Below are 24605 nucleotides of genomic sequence, written 5' to 3' on the forward strand. Positions count from 1 at the left end.
CAGTTTCTGCAATAATGAGGTCTATATGTTTTCTTAATGCTCTTTTGAAGAATAACAAAATAAGAATTATAATACCTCACATCGCACATCTCCATCACCAGGAAACTCTTACCTTCAAAATGCATTATCATTCTCTGGCACAAAAATGGTCGTTTCTTGTGTAGTTGCTATAGCTGATGGTGTTAAATGAAATGTTTATTTAGTTTGCCCTGGACATATGTGGTCTAACATTTAAGATAAGTCACCATAATGATCATCCATCTCCTCCTCAAATAGATGTCATTCTGAACTTAAGACCTGGCTACCACAATCAGTGAGTTTGCATATATCAGTAGATGTGAGCCCATTTTTCATGCACAAACAATTTGGTCTCTCATACTCATACTCATGTGATTGCAGACTAGTAGAGCATGTTCTCAGGTGTTGGCAGACTCACTCATTCACAGCTAACTACTCAGTTCCATCTTTGATTTCCAACTTACCGCCCCTGCCAACAGGATTCTGTTCTTGGGTTCTGCACTAAACATCTTCTCCATATCTGCATGTTGAACAGTCCTTTGCAAGAGAGCCAGTGTGGTGTAGTGGTTAAGAGCAGTAGACTCTTAATCTGGGGAACCAGGTTCGTGTCTCCGCTCCTCCACATGCAGCTGCTGGGTGACCTTGGGCTAGTCACACTTCTCTGAAGTCTCTCAGCCCCACTCACCTCACAGAGTGTTTGTTTTGGGGGAGGAAGGGAAAGGAGAATGTTAGCCGCTTTGAGACTCCTTTGGGCAGTGATAAAGCGGGATATCAAATCCAAACTACTCCTCCTCCTCCTCGTCCTCCTCCTCCTCCTCCTCTTCTTCTTCTTCTTCTTCTTCTTCTTCAAGGTGGCTACATGTAGCCCTCTACCTCTTCTTTCCTAACCCAGAACAGGTGGTACCTTAGATCACTGACATTCTCTGCCCAAATTTTGGGAGCGTAAATATGACACACGTTTCAATAAAGAGGTGATGGGTGTGGACATAACCTACAGAGCATCACCAGTGCACAAATTGTAAGACAGTGGGGGAAATATACTGTATGTCTGGTTTCTAGGCTAGAGTCAATACAGCCATTTGAGACCAAGGGGGCAGGATTCTAATCTGTGAATGGGGAAAAAATGCACATGATACTGTTGCAGAAAAGTTGCTCCTACTATAGGAAGCCCAAAGTCTGTAGCTATCAGGAACTCAAAAAGGCATTGCCTTGGAAGAACAAGGAAGTCTGGGAAGAAGATGAATATATTTAACCAGGAAGGCGAGGTCATGTAAATAAACCTAGGAAATGAAAACTAGGATGATAATTCATGCATTCCAGGTTTCTCCTGAATCTGATATTCCAAGTAAACTTTAGGAAAGTGTAAGCATTAGCTAATAACAGCATGGGAATTGATATCTCAGAATCTGGATACATAAAGGTTGAATAACCATTCTAGTATAAATGGTTACCTGGCAACATTTGTCTGTATTTCTGCATTCAGAAGTCAAGTCAAGAAATGAACTGTGGGTTGTGGCCAAAGTTGAGAATGTAAAGAAACAAGCTGCACTTAATGTTTATGTTCTGTAATTGCAGTCTCCTTTGTTCTTAAATATGTACAAATGGTGAAATATATCTGTTTGTTCATAAATATCTCATCTGAATGTTTGGCTAAAAGGAGTGGACTGGCAAGAAGTAGGCTTTTTTGTTTTAAAGAGTGAGTTTCTGTGTCAAAACAGGAATTGCATGAGACTTCTAAGCTGCAGCTGACCTATAATTCAGATGTATTATTGATGACTAGAAAGTGAATCCCCCGATGCCAATATAACACTTTAAATCTGTGTCGGAAATAAAATTCAGTGTTTTTGTCTTGTGTTGATGATCACATCTTAAGCAAAACCATTGTGTATCCATTGTATTTTACCTCTTATTTGCAATGTCTTGTGATTCTAGAATGTAACTTACCCTTGGTTTCACATTTACGAAAAGCATAAAACAGATTTGAACCTTTTCAGTTGTTAGAGGTTTTGCTTAGAAAAGCAGGTGTGGGGATCCATTTTATCTCATGCAGGCTAGATGGAATGATGGGCTGCCTTGGTATACAGCAGTTTCACATATGCATCTCTTTCCCTGTTTTTCTTCTTTAAAAACTGCTTTCAAACAAAGAGAAAAGGGAGGATATATAAATATCAATTTTTAACATGCTTTCCTATAAATTAAGTCATTTCCTTAACAGCAGGATAGTTCTAGCTCTTGCTTCTGGGTCAATACTTCTCAACACAGAATTGTGGAGACAGTTACTTTTAAAGCAATTATTTCACTTTAAAAGCGTCTGCATCTCCCTTGTGAAGATTCTCATTTTGTTCCGAAAAATGTCAAGGTGTGTCTGTGTGTTTCTGTAGGAAATGTCAATGTACTACATTATTTGAAAATTCCAGTAAAGCAGTGCTGTTGCGGCACTGTGCCGTACCATTCTCCACCTGCATTTTCCTTGATTCATGTGTGTAGAAGTAGCTTGCTGAGTGGGGTGGAGCCACTGCACTAGGTTCCTGGTTCGCAGTTGCTTGCTGGGAGGGATGAGGCAGCAGGAAGTTCGGCGTGGTGCAACTATACAAGCAGTAGTGCTGGCTTGTCTGACCTCCCCAACATCTCTCTTTTCCTTTCATCTCATGGTAGCTCTGCTACATCCAGTGATCTGCTTCTGCATATCTGTGCATGCACACACATTATATGAGGGAGCAATTTCTGCTTCCTAAATATATCTATATATACTGTATATAGAATGTAAACTGACAACCATTATTTTATTTAACATGTGACAGCTGTACTCAGTAAAGGTGTTCCCTGTATTCACTGTCTTCTTGAAATATGGAAACTATCCTACAGTTCTGGGAACCTATAATCCATGGCTTACCACTGTTTCAGTATATGTTCTCTGTGGCTTTGTAAAAATGTAAGGCAAACTCATTGTAAGAAAGGGCACTAATTTCCCTTCCCTTCATTTCCTACACATGATTCACAGATGATGTACAGGTTTTCTTCTTTGTGATGTGTCATAGTTAAGTGCCTTATATAATTATGGGAGATAAACCACAAAGCACCTTGTTTCAATATTATTTATTTCCTACAAGAGCAATTGATGCAATGCTGTAGAAGTTGTTGGATGACACATTTGAGTTGACTGGCAGTGTGAAACGTACTGTTAGTGATAACATTTCCATCAGAACCCTTAAGTTGCTGGAAACAAGTATGGTGAAGCTATCCTTCAGGGTGGCCAATTATCATGGGTGATGGATGGACGGACGAATGATTTGTCAATTTCAGTTTCTATCAGTTGCTTATCTCCCCGGTGTTAAGTTCAGTTCACTGCATTTCTGCATTGGTTTGCTGCTTTTTAAAAACAGTCCTCATGAAAACTGGTCAGCATTTTAGTGTGCATTTCTTTTAACACACACATTTCCCCCCCAACAAGTTCCCCTAATAGGATGCAATGTTGTATGATTTTTGGGTTAATATATGCCTCTTAGAAACTTTGTACTTGCTGCTCTGAGCTCCTTGGCAAAATGTTAGAATTAGGGTAGATATAAAGCACATTATAGCACTGCAATGTTACATTTCTTGAGTGTTATAATTACCGTATTTTTCGCACCATAGGACGCACTTTTTCCCCTCCAAAAATGAAGGGGAAATGTGTGTGCGTCCTATGGTGCGAATGCAGGCTTTCGCTGAAGCCTGGAGAGCGAGAGGCATCGGTGCACACCGACCCCTCTCGCTCTCCAGGCTTCAGGAAGCTATCTGCAAGCCTTGCAAGCCCGGCGGGAGTTCCCGCGGGCTCACAAGGCTTGCGGGCAGCAGCCTGCAGCCCCGGCAAGTGTCCGCAAGCCTTGCGCGCCGGCGGGAGGTCCCGCCGAGCGCGTGAGGCTTGGGGCGGCAGCCTGTCACCCGAAGCACGGGGAGGCCTCCGGAGGGCTCTCCGTGCTTGGGGCGACAGGCTGCAAGCCTTGCGCGCCCGGCGGGAGGTCCCGACGGGCGCGCGAGGCTTGGGGCGGCAGCCTGTCGCCCGAAGCACGGGGAGGCCTCCGGAGGGCTCTCCGTGCTTGGGGCGAGTGTCTGCAAGCCTTGCGCGCCCGGCGGGAGGTCCCGACGGGCGCGCGAGGCTTGGGGCGGCAGCCTGTCGCCCGAAGCACGGGGAGGCCTCCGGAGGGCTCTCCGTGCTTGGGGCGACAGGCTGCAAGCCTTGCGCGCCCGGCGGGAGGTCCCGACGGGCGCGCGAGGCTTGGGGCGGCAGCCTGTCGCCCGAAGCACGGGGAGCCCCCCCAGGGCTCTCCGTGCTTGGGGCGACAGGCTGCAAGCCTTGCGCGCCCGGCGGGAGGTCCCGACGGGCGCGCGAGGCTTGGGGCGGCAGCCTGTCACCGGAAGCACGGGGAGGCCTCCGGAGGGCTCTCCGTGCTTCGGCGAGTGTCTGCAAGCCTTGCGCGCCCGGCGGGAGCTCCCGCCGGGCGCGCAAGACTTGGGGCGGCAGCCTGCACCCCGAAGCATGCGGAGCCCTCCGGAGGGCGCCCCGTGCTTCGGGCAGGTGTGCGCAAGGCTTGGGGCGGCAGCCGCGGCTGGGGGAGGAATAATTTTTTTTTATTCATTTCCCCCCCCCCCCAAAAAACGAGGTGCGCCCTATGGTCCGGTGCGTCCAATCGTGCGAAAAATACGGTAATTTGTTGCCTAGATTAGGACTGGGCTTGTAAAACTTCATAGAGAATTTTGGAAATACAGTGGACCCCCCAGATACAAACTAAATTCATTCTGGGGGTTCATATGTACCCCAAAAAGTCCACATCTAGAGGCGCGGCTTCTGCTCATGCGCGTGGCACGATAGAGTGCTTCTGCGCATGTGCGCAGGGCGAAACCGGGAAGTATACACTTCCGGGGTTGCCGTGTTCGCAACCCAAAAGTTACGTTACCCAAAGGTAACATAACCTGAGGGTCCGCTGTAGACACAATTTAGAAACAGACACTAGACGCTTGTTAACTTTATTATATGCAATATAAACAATACATGTATTTATTTTGTGGCCAAAACATGGCAACTTTTTAAAAGAGAACTTGCATCTCAACAACACTTGATAAGGTAGTGATAGTCAGGAAGTAAAAGATGAGCTGTTGGTCGACCTCTGAATGAACGGCAGTAACCCAGCAAGGGTCTCAAACTCCTTATGCTTTAACAATTTAATTTTTTGTGTATAAATCAGACTATTGGAATCCATGACCTGTAGCTACTCCGGATGCAGAATAGTATTTGTGTATGTAAGTCATCTGAGTGTATGGTTTGTGGAGTGTAGTAGAATGCTCTGAGTCTGACCCCCTTGAGCAACCATTTTGCCTCTGGCTCCAGCTAGTGGAATCTATTACAGTGGTACCTCAGGTTAAGAACTTAATTCGTTCTGGAGGTCCGTTCTTAACCTGAAACTGTTCTTAACCTGAGGTACCACTTTAGCTAATGGGGCCTCCCGCCGCCGCTGTGGCGCGATTTTTATTCTTATCCTGAAGCGAAGTTCTTAACCCGAGGTACTATTTCTGGGTTAGCGGAGTCTGTAACCTGAAGCGTCTGTACCCCGAGGTACCACTACAATAGGGTTTTATTAAAATACAACGTATCTTTAAAGCCTGAAGTCTCCACACATGCAACTTAAGGCACAGTTCCTGTTGGTAACCATGCCTGATATGGAAGCCCTAATATTAGCAGCTTATTGCTTTGAGTACAAGGTGACCTGCATAGCACATCAGAACTGGTTCAAGCGGTGCAGCAGGCCTCTTCCCCTGCCCTTGCAGCCAGCACATGACTTTTCTTCTTCCCATTACTCAAGCACTTCTTCCTCTGCTTGCAAGTGCTGCAGCCCTATTGCCGCCTACCATGTTTCTTATTGTGCACACAGAGGACCTGGAGTCCTTGGGTGGCATTCACATGCGTTTTACTCAGAATAGACCTGTGGAGGTTAATGGACCTAAGTTAGCCATGTTCATGAATTTCACTTAGTCTACCCTGAGCAAAACTTAGTTGAATACCATCCCTAGTTTTTAGTCAAGCCATAGGTACAAAAATGCAACAGGGTTTGGGTCTCTAGGATAGCTGGTCGGTGGGTTGGATCTTGGTTTCTCTCTCTGCCCCAACCTGCTAAATAAGTTCATGTTGAAAGGAATTTTGAATTGGCTTCTTAAGAGCTTGGCTCTTCTTCTTTCTTGAAACATCCCTGAATGCAATTATTCCTTGTCCTAAGGAGAAGATCAGGGTGGTCCTCTTTGCCAGCACAAATGTCTCTGCTCACTTAGTAGCCTGTCAAGAGAACTACTGGAGCAAGGCCATTGCTCAGAACTAATCTGAGGATTTAAAGGAAATTCCTGAGCTAACCAGCATTTTTTAAAGTCTGTCTATGTTACTTCCAGACAAAGCACACTACATTGAAATTTCCAAGCTAGTATATGTTGCCACGAGGAAGTTTTTTTGCCTGTTATGAAATTAATAACCTGCTGTTTTGAACACCAGAATGGCAGATGCTCTGCTGCTCCTTGGCATTAGTTGACGGGTTGCATTTGCTGAAGTAAATTACAGTGGTCATGGTCTCAAAAGAACAGGATCCAGAAATGAGGGATAAAAACGCTTCAGGCAGAAAATGAGCTTTATAGTTGCTTGGCCGGCTTCAATTGAGGTGGCAGATGTTTACTCAGCTTATTCGACAGAAGTGTCTTGTCTCACTCTTCCCTCCCTCTCTTGCTTTTAGGGGAGTGCAACAGTCAGAACTATATCCTGCAGTAATGGCCGGGACGGTTGGGGGGGGGGACAGGAACAAGAGGTAAAAGATAGATTGGGATTACAGCGGTCTTATTTCAGTTGTACAGTGGTACCTTGGGTTACATACGCTTCAGGTTACATATGCTTCAGGTTACAGACTCCGCTAACCCAGAAATAGTACCTCGGGTTAAGAACTTTGCTTCAGGATGAGAACAGAAATCGTGCTCCAGCGGCGCGGTGGCACCATTAGCTAAAATGGTGCTTCAGGTTAAGAACAGTTTCAGGTTAAGAACGGACCTCCGGAACCAATTAAGTAATTAACCCGAGGTACCACTGTACTTGGGCATTCTACCTCCCACATGGGTTAGTAGTTAGAGTTCCAGTTCTACAAAAAGCCATTGGGTTGCAGTGAAAATCCAGATTCTCTTTGAACCCTTGTTCTGTAAGAGTTTTTTGCTTCCCCTGAGAGATGGCGATGGTAGTGGGGAGAACCCAGAACTCTTTCTCTTCCTGTGGATAACATACACGTGATTTTTATAAGGAGCTCAAAATGAACTTGAGAAAAAGCTCTCTCTGTGTGTGGCTTTTCTGAGCGGCATTTTTTAATGTACGCATCCAGGAAAATTCATTCTTAAACTGGAATGTTTCCAGGTGTCCAAACTGCTCCCCAGTGACTTGATCTCATCAAATAATACAGACTAGAATATTAGTAAAATGGTTGATAGCATTGGGTGAGGTTATTTCCCAGCCTCCCTCCCTTGCTGTTGCTACCATTACCAGGTAAGCTTGGGCTTCCGTTCATGTCTTAAGTACTTTTATCAGGATTAAAAAACCCTTGGCAAGTTCACATGGAAGGAAAACCTATTGTGGATCGGATGCAGTGTTGGTGAATGCCAGTTCTGAATTCCAGTTAGTGGCCAAAACTGCCCCAGCATCTTTCCCCCCGTTGCCTTTTACTTACTTGTCTTGAAGGGTCCATGTGCATGGTATGTTAATATCCTAGGATAGTATTTCAGCAATAGAGAAGTGATAGGAAAAGAGAATTTGTATGTGACTGGTCGGGTCGTAACTGTGGAAATGCCCAGATGGCTTGTTTTTATTAATTTGTAAGAGAGCCGCTGGTCAGTTAGCCAATGTGTTAATTCATTAAAAATGTAGTCAAAGTAGAAAATTAACATTTTTGAAAATATTGAGGAAAATATCATCCATTGTAGATGCTAACCTATGAAGGAAAAAGAAGACAAAATTCATGCATTAGAGATCACACAGACTTTTAATATAAAAGTTCCATGAACTATGCAGTGAACTTGTTGTTCTGTTACTAGGCTGTTTCCCAAGTCCTCTGTTATCTGCGTGTGGCTTTCCGTACTGCAATATGAAATTTCCATTAGTTCAGGGGTTAGATTCTCAATCAGAAAGCACAGAATTAGTTCTGCTTCCTACAAAGATCAGTTAGTAAATTCCTCATCTCATTTTTAAGGTGCCATAGTTACAAAGTGATTGAATGACTTTCTGGATGGTAGAGCTAAGGTAGGCAAGAGACTCATTCACAGCTTGTGACACACTTAACAAAGAGCCATTCTCTTTGGTGATTATGTAGAAGTCTAAAAGTACATAGTTTGGTAACTGGAGGTGAGAGTTCTTCTTGTCCTTGAAACCTCTCATTTTGTGGCTTGTTTCCCCTCTCTTTCTTGGTGCCTTCAACAGAAAATATATATATCATGTATAAAATGGCAATCGTATTGGCTAGCCTTTGAATCTGGCCTGTTCAAATTCTAGGTAAGCTTGGGCTCAATCTTTATCCAGTTGTTTATCAAGTTTCAGCATTTTCTAATGAACTTTGCCATTCTTTGTCTAAGACCATAAAAATGAGGTCCATAAACCTACCTAAACCTATGTTTCCCCTTGCTAGCTAGCAGAAATCCTGTCTACATGTTTAAGGGTCAAGAATAGCAAAGTAAAATGTCCTGGCTGTGGATGCATGCTTTGTTCTTGCACTTTGATCTATGAGCAAGTTACTTAATGAGCTGCTGCTTCAAAAGTTAATTTTTCTGGCGAACAAAAGCACTGGAAAGTCTTTGCTGCAGACCAATGAGGCGAGGTCTCCAAAGAAAAATAGTCACAGTGCTCAACGGTTTGCCATTTTTTCTTACCTGCTACTGAGCCAGTTTGGTGTTTCTGTTATTCACTCATGCATTCAGTCAATTAATTTCTATACCATTCTCTGTAATAAATAACCTCAGAATAGTTTATGGGCAAAAATTATTAAAACACAATATAACAAACTTAAGACTAGTCCTAGAATCCATTCGAACAACAGAAAGCAGTCTCCATTACAAATGGGCAACACTGATAAACTGTTCCCAAATGTCTTGGTGAACAGATACCTTCCACCCATGCAATGTAGATGTTTTTCTGACGAGGAGTTCCACAGGTAGAGTGCCGCCACAGAACATACATTATCACCACCTGATGTATCACCTCCAGAAGGTCCTCTCCTATAAATCTGAGGGGTCCAAGGAAGTTGATACATGGAGAGGTGCTCCAAGTATTTGGTTCCCAAGTTATTGCCATACAGGTGGTAACCAGTGCTGCTCTCATAAAACAGGTTCTGTGGTTAGAATAAGCCATGCCATTCAACACTCTGGTGGCTGTTTGCAGCTTCTGTTTGCAGTCTTCAAGGTAACTCCATGTAGAGTGTATTACAATTTAAACGGGAGGCTACCACAGCATGGGTTACTGGGTCAGTCTAGGAAGCACCACAGCAGGAAACTGGCATTCTGTGTCACCTAGGCATCAAGCGACAGAGAAGCACTTCCATACTATAAAGCTGCTCCATGAAGGGGAGTGCAACCATGTTTAGAACAGGTCATCTATCTGCTTCCTGGACATGGGAACTGCCCATCCTCAGCACCTCTGTCTTATGTTATGGATGGGTTTGATGCAAAGTAATGGTGGGAGGAACCAGCTAGGGAACCCCCAGTGAAAGAGGGCTCAGAGCTTGGGGATTGGTGAGACAAAAAAGAGGGGAGAAGAAGGAGAAGACTGAGAGGAGGAAGTGTCAGAACTTGAAGAGGTAGCAAGGATTAGTGAGCTTGGAGAGTCTGTGGCAGAGAGAAGTCCAGAAGCTGAGGCAGGAGAGTGGCATGAGGGAGACCAAGAGGCAGAGACGAAGAAGAAGAGGAGGAGGAGTTTGGATTTGATATCCCGCTTTATCACTGCCCTAAGGAGTCTCAAAGCGGCTAACATTCTCCTTTCCCTTCCTCCCCCACAACAAACACTCTGTGAGGTGAGTGAGACTGAGAGACTTCAGAGAAGTGTGACTAGCCCAAGGTCACCCAGCAGCTGCACGTGGAGGAGTGGGGAATTGAACCCAGTTCACCAGATTACGAGTCCACTGCTCCTAACCACACACCACACTGGCTTGTCAGGCTTGTGAAGAATCACGGGTGTCTCCCCCTCCTGCTGTGACAAGCTTGGTAATGCACAAACACAGTTTCTGATAGCTTGGGAAAAGCCATGGAAAAGGAGAGGACTTAGTCAGCTATGGGGAGAAGGGGACTTTCAGTCACAGCAACTGCTTCATTGGGGCAAGGCCTATTGGAGATGAGTTACTGTGCTCATTATGCCTGGCCACTCCTGTTTCAGTCGTGTTTTGCTAATAAAGAGTTAGTTCCAACTTGCACAGTGTGATTTATTGCTGGCTCGCTTCTGATATCTTACCAGGAGTCAGTCTCAGTTTCTTGGCCCTCATCCATCTCGTTACTGCCTTCAGGCACTGGACCTGCTTCTCCACAGCGTGACCTGATTCTGATGGCAAGGAGGAATAGAGCTAGATTGTCTCCCAGGTATTTTGTCAGGACTTAAGGTATACATTAAAGTGTATTTCCAGTTAGACCACATGATATAATTCCAACTGTCTTTGGTCATGATGGAATGGCGGTGACTTTTATGCAGAGTGGCCTTATGCAGCCAAATTGTTTTCCTTCCAGACTCCCACTCCCATTAGCTCTTGCCAGAATGGCCATTGGTTAGGGATGATGGGAATTGTAGTTCAACAACATCTGGAGGGCACCACATTGGCCATTCATGAAATGCATTGTTACTTTGTAGTTGGTGCATGGAGCTTAATCCTGAAGCCTTTTAGAACTTTGTGTCTCTGCTGATACTGTTTTTAATTACTGTTTGTATATTGCTGTCTTAACTTTGAATTGTATTTATTGCTTTTATTGACTGTTCTGCAGCTTGCCTGGATAGCGTCTTAATTCAGAAAGGGAGGGTATGAATTGTTATCCTTAAACTTAAACGAGTTCTCCAACTGTTAAATGGCACCTTTAAACCAAAATGTATGAACTCTTCTGCTTGGCACACTATGTAATTCTCGTTAGACACTGTTGCCCTGCATTTTCTAGCCTGGCCAAACATAGCAGTATTGAATGTGTTTCTCCTTGTCTGTTTTTACAAGAATAAAATAAGCTAAAGAAGTTGGTGGATGGAAAAACCATTTTCTTAAAAGAGCTCAAACTTAAATGTGAAGGCAGATCTCAGGGATGGGATATTTTGAAATGAACTCTCACATGTTCTCTGTCTCTCTCACATATCCATTAGGAGTAAATATGTACGGTAATTAAATAAATTGCATTGTTCGTATATTTACAGTAAATGGTAACAGTTCCACATGTATAACAAGGTGTTAAAATCTGAAATCCCAGTATGCTAACACTGCCTACTAGACAGCATGGGTTAAAAATTTGCTAAGTCGAATGCTTTAATTGCCTATAAAGAATCTCTGTCAGGAAGCCAGTGATGACTATAAAAGAAAAAATGAAGGTTCCTCAATTATTCTTCCTCATCATGAGGTGCTAAATACAGAAGCAGGCTTCTGCCTTGCAGTGCTTTGCCCATCCAGGGCCCTTGTATTTGACTGGAACTTGCAGGCATGGTTTAAATGTATAAAATATATAGCAATGTTAGCCAGTCCCCTGCACAGTGTTCTGTAGGAGAACTGAGGTGAATACATATAACGAATACAAATAAACACATTTCCAACTCTGGCCAAATTTAAGTTTGTCAATGCTTTTCCTTGCTTTGTGTCTACAGATTGAAGAGTTAGTGCCCAATTGCCAGCTGTTCTAATCCTACTTCTGATTTTCTTCTTCTTCTGCTGCTGCTTCCTTATACTGGTTTATGCTTCATTTTGTTTATGCTCTGGCAAAATAGTCATACAGGAGAGAGCTTTGTGGTGTCTGGAATTCCTCTCGTACATAACTGCTGACTTAGAATCCTGGACCGAATTGTAAAAATGCATCCATTGCCTTGCAAAATGTCGTTTGACTTGTTGGCTTGTGTTGTCTCTGTCACATGGCGTGTGTTGCGTGTCTGTGGGAAGATTCTGTTTCCGAGGCTGTATTTCGTAGGATACTGTGACTCAGCCTCTCTCTTGTATTCACACATGTGTACACAAAGAGTACAAGAACACTTTTAGTCACTTTCTCGGCAGAGTGTTTGAATTGCTAATGCATTGTTTGTTTGTGTGTTTTTCTTTCTTTGTAGACTATAATGGAGCAGTTCAACCCCAGCCTCCGGAACTTCATTTCCATGGGGAAGAACTATGAAAAAGCCTTGGCAGGTAAGCAAAGTGTAATTGTGCATGTTGTTGTCATGGTTGTGGCATCGCGTGGTAGCAGAGGTGTGTGTGTGGGGGGGGAGAATGGCAAAATCTTGTTCACTGAGGTTTTTGGCATTGCTCTTGAAGTTTAGAAAATATGTCAGGAAATGCTCTCGTCTGCCGAAGGCAGCCTGCAAAGCAGCTCTTTGAATTAAGACACAAGCGCATTATCGTTCTATGACATGTGAAGCATGAAGGGCTGTCACAAGGCGCACTGCTTAAGAAGCTGTGACATGAAACATCTTCCTTACAATGATGAGCCAGATACAGGCTGCTGATTTACTGACAACTAGATGATAAACACAACTTGTGATTCCACCCCTCCTCCCGTCTCAAATAGCCTCTTTGGATTGCCTAAATAATAATAATAAAAATCTTCAAACCTATCTTTAATAGCAAAGAAGTTCCAGCACTACACTTCACAGTGTATAGATGTATGTTTCAAAGCTACATTAGCAAATCCCAAATGAGTAAACAAAAAAAAAGTTTGACAATTATCAACCACTCTCGAATGTCCCCTTTGGGGGCAAGGCACTTTGAGAGGGAGGTGGTGGTTGAGCTTCAAGCATGCTTGGAAGAAGCTGAGTATCCAGATCAATCTGAATCTGACTTCAGGCCCACCCATTGCATCAAAACTGCTTTGGTTTCCCTGGTGGTTGACATGTGTCGGGGGAGAGATGAAGGGAGTCAAACTCTCCTCATTATTCTTCATCTGCCTGCAGCTTTTGATAATTTGAACCTCAGTACTCTCCTGGACAGACTCCAGGTGGTGGTGGGGCACCATTTTGTGATAGTTCTGCTTTCGATTTGGGAGTTTTGTTCCATAGAATAGCTATTAGAGGGGGGTATTACGTTGTGCCATGGGCACTGACTTGTGCCATGTTTCAGGGGTGCATTCTGCCCCCATGGTCTTTTAATATTCACATGTAGCTGTTGGGGAGGTAACATCTGTTCTGGAGTAAGGTGTCATTAACACATGGATGTAATCCAGCTCTATCTCTCCATACCTTCTCATCAGAAGGCTGGTGCTCAATGGGCTGGGTGTTGATGAGGAAATTGACATTGAATCCAGACAAGATGGAGGTGTTGTGTTCCTGAGCACAGAAAATGGGGGTGCAGCCTGTTTTGGACGGGATTGCACTTCCCTTGAAGGAGTAGATCTGCAGGAAATACTCCTGGCTTCAATATTGTCACCACAGCCTCAGGTGGCCTTGGTGGCTAGGAATGCCTGTTTCCAGCTCTGGCTGGTTTACCAACTACAGTCCTGTTTGGACTTGGTCACTGTACTCATCCTCTGGTAACCTCCAGATTGGATTACTGCAGTACATTCTACTTGGGGCTGCCCTTAAAGACCCTTTGGAGACTGGCTACCTCATTCTGGACCAGTTGCAATCTGGTATGACTGCAAAGAGTCATATCATACCTGACCTGAAGCACCTGTGCTGGTTGCCTATTTGTGTTTACATTAATGTTTAAAGCTCTAAATGACTTGGGGTCCCAAATAGCTGAAGAAACTTCTCCCACATCCACCAGTTTGGGTATCAAGATGGGTGGAGGAGCACTTGTTGGTAATGCTGCCAACCACAGAGGTGTATGTGGCAGCTCAAAAATTGTGGAATTCTCACCCCATAGTGAGAGTCTGGCACTGACATTACATCTTTTGTTGGGTATGCCTGTTTACTCTGACCTTTGGAAGCGGAGTATGAATTTTTAGTTGTCTTCCCCATAAATTTTGCTATTAGTTGTATCTGTTTTGTGGTTTTATTTTTTAGACTGTACTTTTGTTAATGTAACCTGTGCTTGGGACCAAAGGATGAGTAAAGAACTGGAAAATAAATAAATAATAGAAAGTAGAGCATTCCAATTTTTAGACAAAGGCGTTCAACCAGTTTAGTTAATAATGACTGACTTGTTGGTGCAGACTTGATCCATTGGCTTCATGGGGAATTCTAAGGCTATAATTAGGGCATTTGAATCCCATTGACTTACGTGTCTACTTAGCAGCCTATCTGTATGCAGATGTAACTGTGGCATGAGCTTTTGTAGGCAAGATCCTGATTCATCAACTGTATCTTACAAAGTTGACTCTTTAAAGCCAATGCCTTAATTCAAACAGTCGAGTCTTTAAGAGGTCACAGGATTCTTCCATCCAACACAGAATAACACAATTAAGAACCACTTTTAAGTCATACAATAGGCAGCAAAAAAAAAACCCCACCAGGTTTTCTTCCACATTTACATTTCACAGGGAACTGCAGCCAATCTGACCTGCATGCTGAGTGTATCTGTATGACACACAGATTCTTCCAAACACCTGCCCGTCACATTCAGATTGTACGTTTTTAAGTGAACACTGAAAAAATCTTAAGGGCAAAACCAGAGAGGGTTATGTGAAGTGGTATTTTCTCATGGACGGTGTTTTTTTTACCTTCAGCTTGGCAGTTTGCCCAAAAGTTAGTAGATTTGTAGATGCTGTTGTGCTCCTAATATGCCTGGTTTCCTGCCCTGGCTGCTTCAGCTGGCCCTAGGCAGGTGTGGAAAATCTCCTACATGTTTCGGCCAACGTCATTTGTTCAAACCATATCAGAGTTTGGTCAGCCATGTACATTATTTCTCTTATGTATTTGTGCTGCTAGTTTTTGTGTCCCGTAGTGCAGGTAGGCTACTTTCATCCCTCCCACCCCCTGGGACTTGAGCTAGCAAGCAGAACTTAATTGCTTCTTGCTTTTTTATAGTTGCTAACACCTGAACCTCGATAAAGCCCTAGGGGAAAGCTTTCCCTGAAAGCCTTTTCCCCCTTTTAGATGGTCTGAGGATCCCTTTGGCAACTTCACTTACTGACTCTGCCTGCTTGTTTAAGTGCAACACCAATTCAGTAACATTCCTGGGATTTCCCCACCACCCAACCACCTTAAATAAAAAGAATAACTATCTGATGAGTCAGCTTTGTGAGCATTGCATCACTTGAGCGAGACTTAAGGGAAATGTTCTCAAACCAACTGCAGCACATTCTGTACTACAGGAGTGCCAGCTTGGCCCTGCGACTGTGGGTGCCCAGGGCATGCATGGCCCTGGCACCAAAATTTGTGGGTGCCCGGCCCCTTCAGAGGGGGGATTTTGTGGGTGCTCAGCACCCAGGGTCCCAGGGAGTTGGCGCCTATGCTGTACCACATGGAACTGCTTTTCACACACCTTGCACACACTTTGGACTGATCTGCAGTCTCCAGTGGCTTCTCAAGGAGAAAAAGAGGTACTGGGTGTCTTTAACCTGCTTTTGAAATCCAGTGCTACTCAGTAAAGAACCAAACTCCACACATTCTCAAGGCTTGCACTCCCTTTCTTATTACCATTTCACGGGTTTCAAGGCTGTGTCCTAGCATTCGCAAGAACCTGGAGGAATGAAGCCCTGGTCGGAATCATGCCCTGGCAATCTTTCTGCTAAAATGGAAGCTTAGATTAAGAAGAACCCCACCAACCCCTTGATATGCAATTAATTATCTTGAGGTTGACCCTGAAAAGTTGTTAAAAGGAGATCAAAATGTTACCTAAAGAACGCTGACAGAATTTGAAGTGTAGTGGTTTTCATCAGGGAGTCATGGCCCATAGCTGATTTTACAGCACTGTATAAAATACTTTGAAATATAGCCCAAGTGTTACACACCATGGAATGAATGAAAAGCAACTCCATAGTGGCCCTGTTGGTTTGGGTTAACAGAAAAGTGTTACATACACCCACCCACACCCCAAAATATCATATTTGTAAGGGTAGGATTTGTGTGCCCAACACATAATGGGCTGGTTCACATCACGTGTCATAGTAAACTGTGGTTTTTAGCTTACCATGATTGAGCATCATGCTAGTACATACTCCTGAATTGTTCCCATTTTGCTCTGCTCTGCTTGGAGACGGGAACAACAAACCATGAGTCTTGACTCAGTGTTGCATGCAAACCAGCACTTGTGGTTCGTTTCTCTCCAAACAAAGCATGAGCAGAACCCAAGTTTTGTTCTTGGCTTACCACTCATGGTTTGAGAGAAACAGACCACAAGAAGTAGTTCATACATAGCGCTAAGCTAAATCTTGAGGCTTCTTTCTCCTGGCTCCAGAGAGGTCAGAGTAAAACAGGAGCAATATAGCAGCATTTACTAGCACACATAGCACATTCATATAAACCGTGGCTCATATTTAAGTGTGAAGAAGCCTAGGGTTTCCACATGCGCAGTTTGACTTCCCTCTCCCCTCTCTGCACCCTGTGCTCTCCTGATATTAGCTATGGAGGATTCAAATTCCAACTTTTAACCTTAAAAAAAAAAAATTATGGTTGGGGTGTTCTTTAGCTCACCTGTGATTTTAGTTCTCTGTGATTTGATTATGGCTGAAGTTTACTCCCTATCTGGTTCTAGTTTGTGCTTTGCCTTTTTCTTCTTCTTCTTCTTTTTTTAAGGGTTGTACTAAATGGCATTATAAGGATTTAATGGTTTAAATTGTTAACATCCTGTTGTTTTTATGTTGCCGAGAGAACCATGGTGTGGGGAGACTTAAAACAAAATGACCAAATAAATAATATAATAAATGCTGCTGAAAGCTATTCTGATAAGTGCAAATAGATATTATTATCTGATATGTCTTGCATTTTAAGAGAAATAAACTCGGTGAAGACTGAAACACAGAGTGCAAATTTTAAAGTAAATAAAAGGAAATTATGGTTGGTTTAGTAATGTTCTTGTTGCAGAGGCTGTGAATTTGGCATTGAGCAGGCACTCAAGAAGAGTTTTTAGCAGTGCATAAATAGGGTGATACATTTGAGCATTATTTATTAAATTTGTATCCAAGGCAGCATTTATGCTAATAAGAGTGTTGATAAGTACACAATGTCCCTACGTGCACCTGTTAAATGGCGGAGGGTATGTGTTAAGCAATGTATATCTAATGAAGAGGAAGAATAAGAGTAACATGAAAGCATGGTTTACTTTACTATTTACGTAAAACTATATACGGCTAACTGAGAGCTTTGTGAGCTCTTCTTGTAACAGTTAAAGATTACAGACCCTGAGATTTATTGAAGAATTTTCAATAACCTTGTAAAATTTATGTTTGCAGACCTGTTTAGTATTAAAAAAACCAAACACCAATTACATTTCTAAAAGAGACTAATCGTCTTGGCAGCCTTTTAAAAAGACAAAGCATTTTAAGCCCGTGTAGCTACATCAGTGTTAGTTCTTTGTCATTTTAGTCTGAGTTAGATCTGTTGAATTTAGTGGAACCTACTTCTAAGTAGACATGTATACTACTGTTGTGCTGTTGCTCTCTTTCACATTTAGATTTTTGACTTTTATAAAGTGCTGCAACTAAAAGTAGATTTTTAAAAACGGAGGTTCTCAAACTTTCTATCACCAGGGCCTACTTAAGATGGCTGAAAACTACTGAGGCCCACCAGTTAAAAAATGGAGGCAGAGTTTGACATAACCAGTGGGCAGTTAATAACCTTGCTTTCTGCTGATGTTCAACCCATCTTTGAAAATGGCTAAATTCTTTGCCACAGCATTGTTCCTCAGTCTAAGTGCAGAGACTTGCTCTGGAGTTACCATGACAGCCTTCTAATTTTGGCAGAATTTGCTGATCCAGCGCAGGGGTCAGCAAACTTTTTCAGCAGGGGGCTGGTCCACTGTCCCTCAGACCTTGTGGGGGACTGGACTGTATTTTGGGGGGGAAATGAACAAATTCCTATGCCCCACAAATAACCCAGAGATGCATTTTAAATAAAAGGACACATTCTACTCATGTAAAAACACGCTGATTCCCGGACTGTCCGCAGGCCGGATTTAGAAGGCGATTGGGCCGCATCCAGCCCCCGGGCCTTAGGTTGCCTACCCATGGTCCAGAGGCTCCCTAAGTGGGGGCAGAGGGAGTCTTTTTCTTTTATATTTCCCCCTTCCCACTCCCATATGCTTGTGAGAAACTATTTTTAGTCATCATCTGTGATTTCTTCTCCCCTTCTTCTTTCACACTCGATTTGTACCATATTCAGCCCCCACCAACTTCCAGGTTTCTTTTATACCTCCTCTATGGTCTGCTTACCTTCACTTATTCCTCCTACAACATCTTTCCTTTCGTACCTCCTCCTTTTCTGTTCCCAGTTTATTTACTATTCATAATTATAGTAAATGCTAACCACGTACCTCTCACTTCCTTCATCTCTTCAACATGTCCTCCAGCCCTTTCCCTTTTATAGAAGGGAGACTTTTCTTGCCACCTGCCTGCTCCAAACTGCTCTTCCCCCAGCCACCCTTAATCACCATGCAGGTAGTTGCTGGTGCTGGTGTTGGTCCAAGCAAAAGACAATGGCACACCTAGGAGGTACAGGGTGGGCTGTGGCACTAAGGCCCACTTGAAAGTAGCCCAAGACCCACTGGGTTGATCCTGGCACACTCTCTGAGAAATGCTGCTCCAAGACAAGGAAGTGGGTTAATACGGTATCCATTCTTGAGAACTAACTCCTGCAATCTGGTTTCGTTTGCTTCTGTTTTTGATAAATGCATTGTATCTGCAGATCTCAACTCTGTAATCTTAAAGGCCATTCCATTTTCTCCCGCTCTCTTGTCTCTTGATCCGTATCCTTATGAAACGCAGGCAGTTTAATCCAGTAGCACTTGCTAGAACATGTAGTTTTGCGGTGTTAAACAAAATCTATGCAATGTGTTCTTGTGATTAAGTGGAACCCCCTTCTTATCTGATTAAAGTGACGTGTGCAATTGGAATGTCAACAAACGAGCTAAAACTCTTGAGCTGCATTTGAAAGTCAAGTGATAGCTAGCTACTTAGTAAGATTTTTGGAGGCTTGATAAGCTAGTACAGTGGTACCTCGGTTTTCGAACGTAATCAGTTCCGGAAGATGGTTCGAGTTCTGAAACTGAAAACTCAACAGCCGACAGCTAGGCCTCAGGATCTTGAACTCAGTGGAAGCCACATGGCATGTTCTACTTCCGGGGCATGTTCAAAAACTTAAGCATTTACTTCCGGGTTTACAGTGTTCAAAAACCGAAATGTTTGTCAACGGAGACATTCAAAAACTGAGGTACCACTGTATTGTCAAAGATGTGTCTCCTCCCAGAATAAAAAAATCAGGTTTATACCAAGGTAGTGGCCTATAATCAGAATAACCTTCTCTAATCTTGCAGATTTTTATGCGTTTGCATGATTCTGCTTCTCATTTTCAAGGAATTTGGAGCTCCTAACAAAACCTAGGAGAAATAATGCAAGATCTTGATGCAGAGCCCATATTTAGGCTTTTCAGTGTATCTCTCCACCGTCCCACACCCGACCCCATAAGATTCTTGTGTTGTCCTATCCTGCTCTAAACACAATACCTGTTGCCCAAACTACCACTTTCTATGTTGCGTTCCACATTATTCATGTGTCCCTCCACTCTTTTAAGATCTGAAGTAGCTCATGAGAGTTTTATCTGAATTATTATACAATGAAGCTTCTTTCATTTCAGTGACAAAAATTGTTATGTGACATAAGCTGAAAATTTCACCTTGATGTGGTAGTGTGTGTCCAAGAAGCTCTTATTGGAGTTTTGAACATTTCAGTATTATGTCATATGGTCAAATCACTCCATAATGCTTGGAGGTTGTTTGGAGTGCAAAATTTGAAGCTCAGCTATAGAAGCTGGTTAGGGAGGGGTTGGACCCTTGGATTACAAAGGAATCAAAGGTGTGCTAAAGGAGGATAAGATTGCAAAGAAGCTGAATGAATTATTTGCATCTGTCTTCACAGTGGAAGATATAAGGCAGATCCCTGTGCCTGAATTAACTTTTGCAGGAAGGAAGTCTGAGGGACTGAAGGAAATAATGGTGACAAGAGACTAAGTTCTAGGCCTAACAGGCAAAATAAAAACTGACAAATTGCCAGGTCCAGGTGGCATCCATCCAAGAGTTCTCAAAGGAGTCAAATACGAAATTGTTGATCTTTTGACAATACAGGTTTTTTTAAAAAAATGGGATCCAAGGGGCAGGGTTCCTGGAGATTACAGACTGGTTAGGTTAACGTCTGTCTCCAGAAAACTGGTGATGTATTGTTAAAGGTAAAATAACCAAGCATACAGAAGAACAAGCTTTGCTAAAGCAAAGCCAGCATGGCTTTTGCAAAGCTAAGTCTTGCTTCACTTATTTATTGATGTTCTTTGATTCTGCCAGATTTTGGTGACAACACTAGCATTTGGATGGTGCAACAGGACTTGACAGCAGTTTATAGCTGCCTTGTAAATCAACAGGGAATTCCGTATTTAGCAAGTACATTCAAATAAATTAAACATTTTCTGTTGTGTTTGTTATCCCTGAAGCAACATTGGAGGTAAAAACGTACATGGCAATAATATACATGTGTTTCGATTTCTAGGTGTGACTTTTGCAGCAAAAGGATACTTTGATGCTCTGGTTAAAATGGGAGAATTGGCCAGCGAAAGCCAAGGATCTAAGGAACTAGGTAAGTCAAGTACCACACTCACTGCTGCCATGTGGCTCTCAAAGGTTTAGCCAACTGTCAACGCTGCCCTTGGGCTGAAAAAAGGTAGCCACTTTGGTTAAAAGCTTGAGATGATGTTTGCTAAAAAGGGAAGGATGAACTCACAACACCTCTTTGTCTTCTCTAGGGAAAGAGCAGCCCTCATTATTCATAAGGGGTGAGAGGAGTTCTAAAATATCCTCAGGTGTTGCCTGTGTATTGCTTAACGTGAGCTGTTACACCCCTTTCTCAAACATGCAGGTTTTGTATTCTTAGGTTACACTCTCCTGTGTTTATTGTTGGAATATGGATTCCGTAAATTATGCTTAAGTGACAGGATGGATGTTTATTTGCACATGAGATGCAAAATACCCTAATTCATTTCCATCTGTTTGAAGTGCATCCTGTTCAAGGCACTAGATTTAAGACATTGGCATTTTAGAGTCAGGAGGGTTTCCCCCTCTGATCAGGACCATGATCATTGCAGGAAAAATATAAATGTGTCTGCAAAGGCAACCAAATTTTTGGCTCCACCAGCCAATCATGCTTGACATGACTTGATTGGGCATTCAAATAAAACTCCTTTATTTCGCTGAGGCCCTTCTCTAAGGAAGCAGCTTTGGAACCAGGTTAACTGAAACACCTCTTGCACCTGTATGAACTGGCCTTCCCTTGAGATCAGTGCCAGAGGCCCTGCTTGCTGATGCACATTTCTTAAGTTCAGTTAGACTGGTGAGCAGTTTGGACAACATGCCAGTTAAGCATCTTTAATCATGGTTTGGTGTAGCGTTTGAGTTGAGCTAGTGTGAGCAATCCCCAGTATTTCATAAATGTGTTTACTTTGCCTGAAATATCATAATTGCAGGTGCTGGAATATTTTTTTCTCTCTGCAATAAACATTGTTTTATTGGTCTCATGCTGGTGAGTAGATAAAAAATAAAAATCCACTTTATGAAAAACAACAACATGGCAGTACTAGTTGTGGGCTAATATTGGGAGTCTTATGCAGTTTAATTTACGGTCTCTTGCAAAATACAAAAACTGCTTGTGCAAGCCTTATGATAATACTCTAGTGCTATTATACATACATAATCTCTCCACAACTTGGTTCATAAGCACTCCTCTTTCTTGGAAAAGGAAATGGGGTATTAATTGCCCCCCTAAACGATTTCCTTCATGCTTACCTAATCTAAAGATAGATGAAAGTAGTAGGCTGTCCTTTAGCAAGACACATTTTTGCTTGTAGAGAAGTTTTAGCCTTCACTGCTGCAGAGTTAATCACAGAACTTACGCTAACGCCCTAACTTTGGTGGAACATTTTCCCCTTGAGGTTCAGCTTTCATTAACATCGGCTGTCATTTGGCACCAGCTGTAGACCTTCCTCTTCTGTCCAGCCTGTGGGTGAAGAGATCTTTGGCTTAAGCTAGGCAATTATAGTTCTTATTCTGATGAGAGTATTTGATGACTTGTTGTATTGTGCTTTTATGTTTGTATATTTAAAATACTGCCATCCGCCCTGAGGTCTTTTGACAAACAGTGGTATATACATTATTTTTTAAAATAGCCAAAGTGCCCCCCCCCCGCCATTGCTTAAGCAATGACAACTCTGTCAGTTCCTGGGAACTGCAGGGTCACCTGTGAATAATAAACACTTAGGTTTTATTTCTGGGGAAGTGGCGCTTCTGATGGGCTGCCACAATAACACCTCTGTGTTCCTTGCGGTGTATAGATGTGGGGAAAATCTGTTTTTGGTTCTCTGTGAGTGTTACTTTTGATACATAGGTGGGACTCAGGCAAATGCTAATAAAACACAGGGCCTGAATAGCCTGCTACCTGTGCATACTACATGGAGGTGTTTTTTTGGAAATGCAAGCATGTATCAGGACATGGCAGTTTCACACAAGCTCTGAAAAGTCAGACATCTTGCTAGATGTTTTGCTGTTCCAAGTAAATTCTTGTCAGCGTAATGAGAGTTTGTTTGGGTTTCTCTGCAGCCTTTCTAATCCCCATCAAGCAACCACCCACGTTTTAATTCCTTCCTTTTTGCTCCGTTTCCAAATTCCCCCTCCCCAATCAGTCTTAAGTAAATGTGCACAGCCTGCATGATTTGTACTGTAAAAGTAACAACACAGCCTTCTGGCTCCAATAAACTCTGGTTTGCTGAGTATTTGGGGAATCATCCTGAAGTGAAGGCTGTTAGGACTCTACAAGTCTTTCCAAAACCTTAGCTAATCTGATATTCATACAATGTGCTCTATTTTGCCCCAAGTCAACAGCTCACTTGGGTTCAATCGCAGCCATGTGCACATAGACGGCATCCCCTGCACAGAGCAACAGAGCCAATGTTGTTGTCATCTTGCCCTGAAGGAGCCCTTTATCTACTTAAATACACCCAGTAGAGAAAAATGCCAGTTCTGTGTCCTTTTGCGCTTGCCTTTTTATATGGAGTAAAGAATCTAAGTGTGTTGCTCTTTTCTGCCTTGAAGAAATCTGAGAGATAATGCATGGCGTGCCATTAGTTGCAGATCCTTGAAGGAACAGCGGATTTTACATTTTGCTCTGAGGCATAGCTGTAGAATTTGGGATGCTAGCTAGCTAGCTGCAGATTATTATTATTATTATTTGCATGGTTCTGAAGTGCTGTGCTTGCTTAGGTTTGCATTCCTTCCAGCATACTGAAACATGTCAGACATTGTGCATGCTGAACTATTCTTGGGTTGTTGTTTTTTTTGAGATTTTATTTAATATGGGTGCAATCCTTTGCCCACTTTGGAAGTAAGGATGCAGCAAAACCTCTGTATAAGACTGTGAATGTGTACCAGTCTTGTTTAATATGTTAAGCCTTGAGATTGGTAAGTGATCTTGAAATACATTAGGGCCACAGTGACTATAGAAATTCCTACAGAAAGCCTACTTAGTTCAAGTGATTAGTCCTACTCATGTTGCTGCAAGTCAAGAGAGTAACATATCAAGCTTGTGAATTGATGGACTCAAGACACCCAACTTATTCAGCAATCCCCCTGGCTGAGAGAAGCAGCTTTGGGGTCGCATCTCCTCTGTCAACATGCATATTCTTCACTGCCCACTATTTTTGAAGTTCCTTGCATTTCCCAAAAATTTGAAGTGCAATTCCTGTATTTAGAAAAATGTTGAGAAGAAATGCACATAGCTTCAGTAACTTAACCACTTTGTAGATTGTGTGTTTCCTGTTGCAGAACTTGTGGAACCCATCCTCTCCAAATTAAAGAAAATAAAATGTTCATTCCTGCCATGGTTCAGCATTGTGGGTGAAATCCAAATGTGAAAGACTTTACAACTATCTACTACCATGGATTTAACCTCCACCCCCAATCAAGTGTGGGACCATAGTAGATTGTGGTTGTATTCACACATAATACTAAGCCATTGTGTAGAATTATGAGGACAGCAAATTTAGGCTTTGATTTCTCCTGTCCTTCCTCTGGCACGTTGTGAGGATGAGTGTTTGGAAGTTTTCGTTTCAATTTAAGATTTACGATAGCTGCTTGTAATATCAGAAGCTGAACATGCTGGTTAATCTTAACTATGGTTTGTTGAAACAAGGCGACTTCAAAGCCTAGTTAATTAACCAGAGTTCAAGATTAATCAACGTTTAAGGATTTGGATATAATACC

At 42.8% G+C, this 24605-nt stretch overlaps 1 protein-coding gene across 4 annotated transcripts in view; it reads left to right on the top strand.

The window, feature by feature from the left end:
• Nucleotides 1-24605, top strand: part of BAIAP2 (BAR/IMD domain containing adaptor protein 2) — a 137401-nt gene that overhangs the window by 22876 nt on the left and 89920 nt on the right. For all 4 annotated transcript variants that reach the window (XM_083598782.1, XM_083598783.1, XM_083598784.1 and 1 more), the window contains exons 2-3: nt 12332-12407; nt 20848-20934. In XM_083598782.1, the coding sequence (XP_083454908.1) occupies nt 12332-12407; nt 20848-20934 (163 nt within the window). The remainder of the gene's footprint in view (nt 1-12331; nt 12408-20847; nt 20935-24605) is intronic.

Source organism: Podarcis filfolensis, assembly GCF_964270895.1.
Source record: "Podarcis filfolensis genome assembly, chromosome: 2".
NCBI lineage: Eukaryota > Metazoa > Chordata > Lepidosauria > Squamata > Lacertidae > Podarcis > Podarcis filfolensis.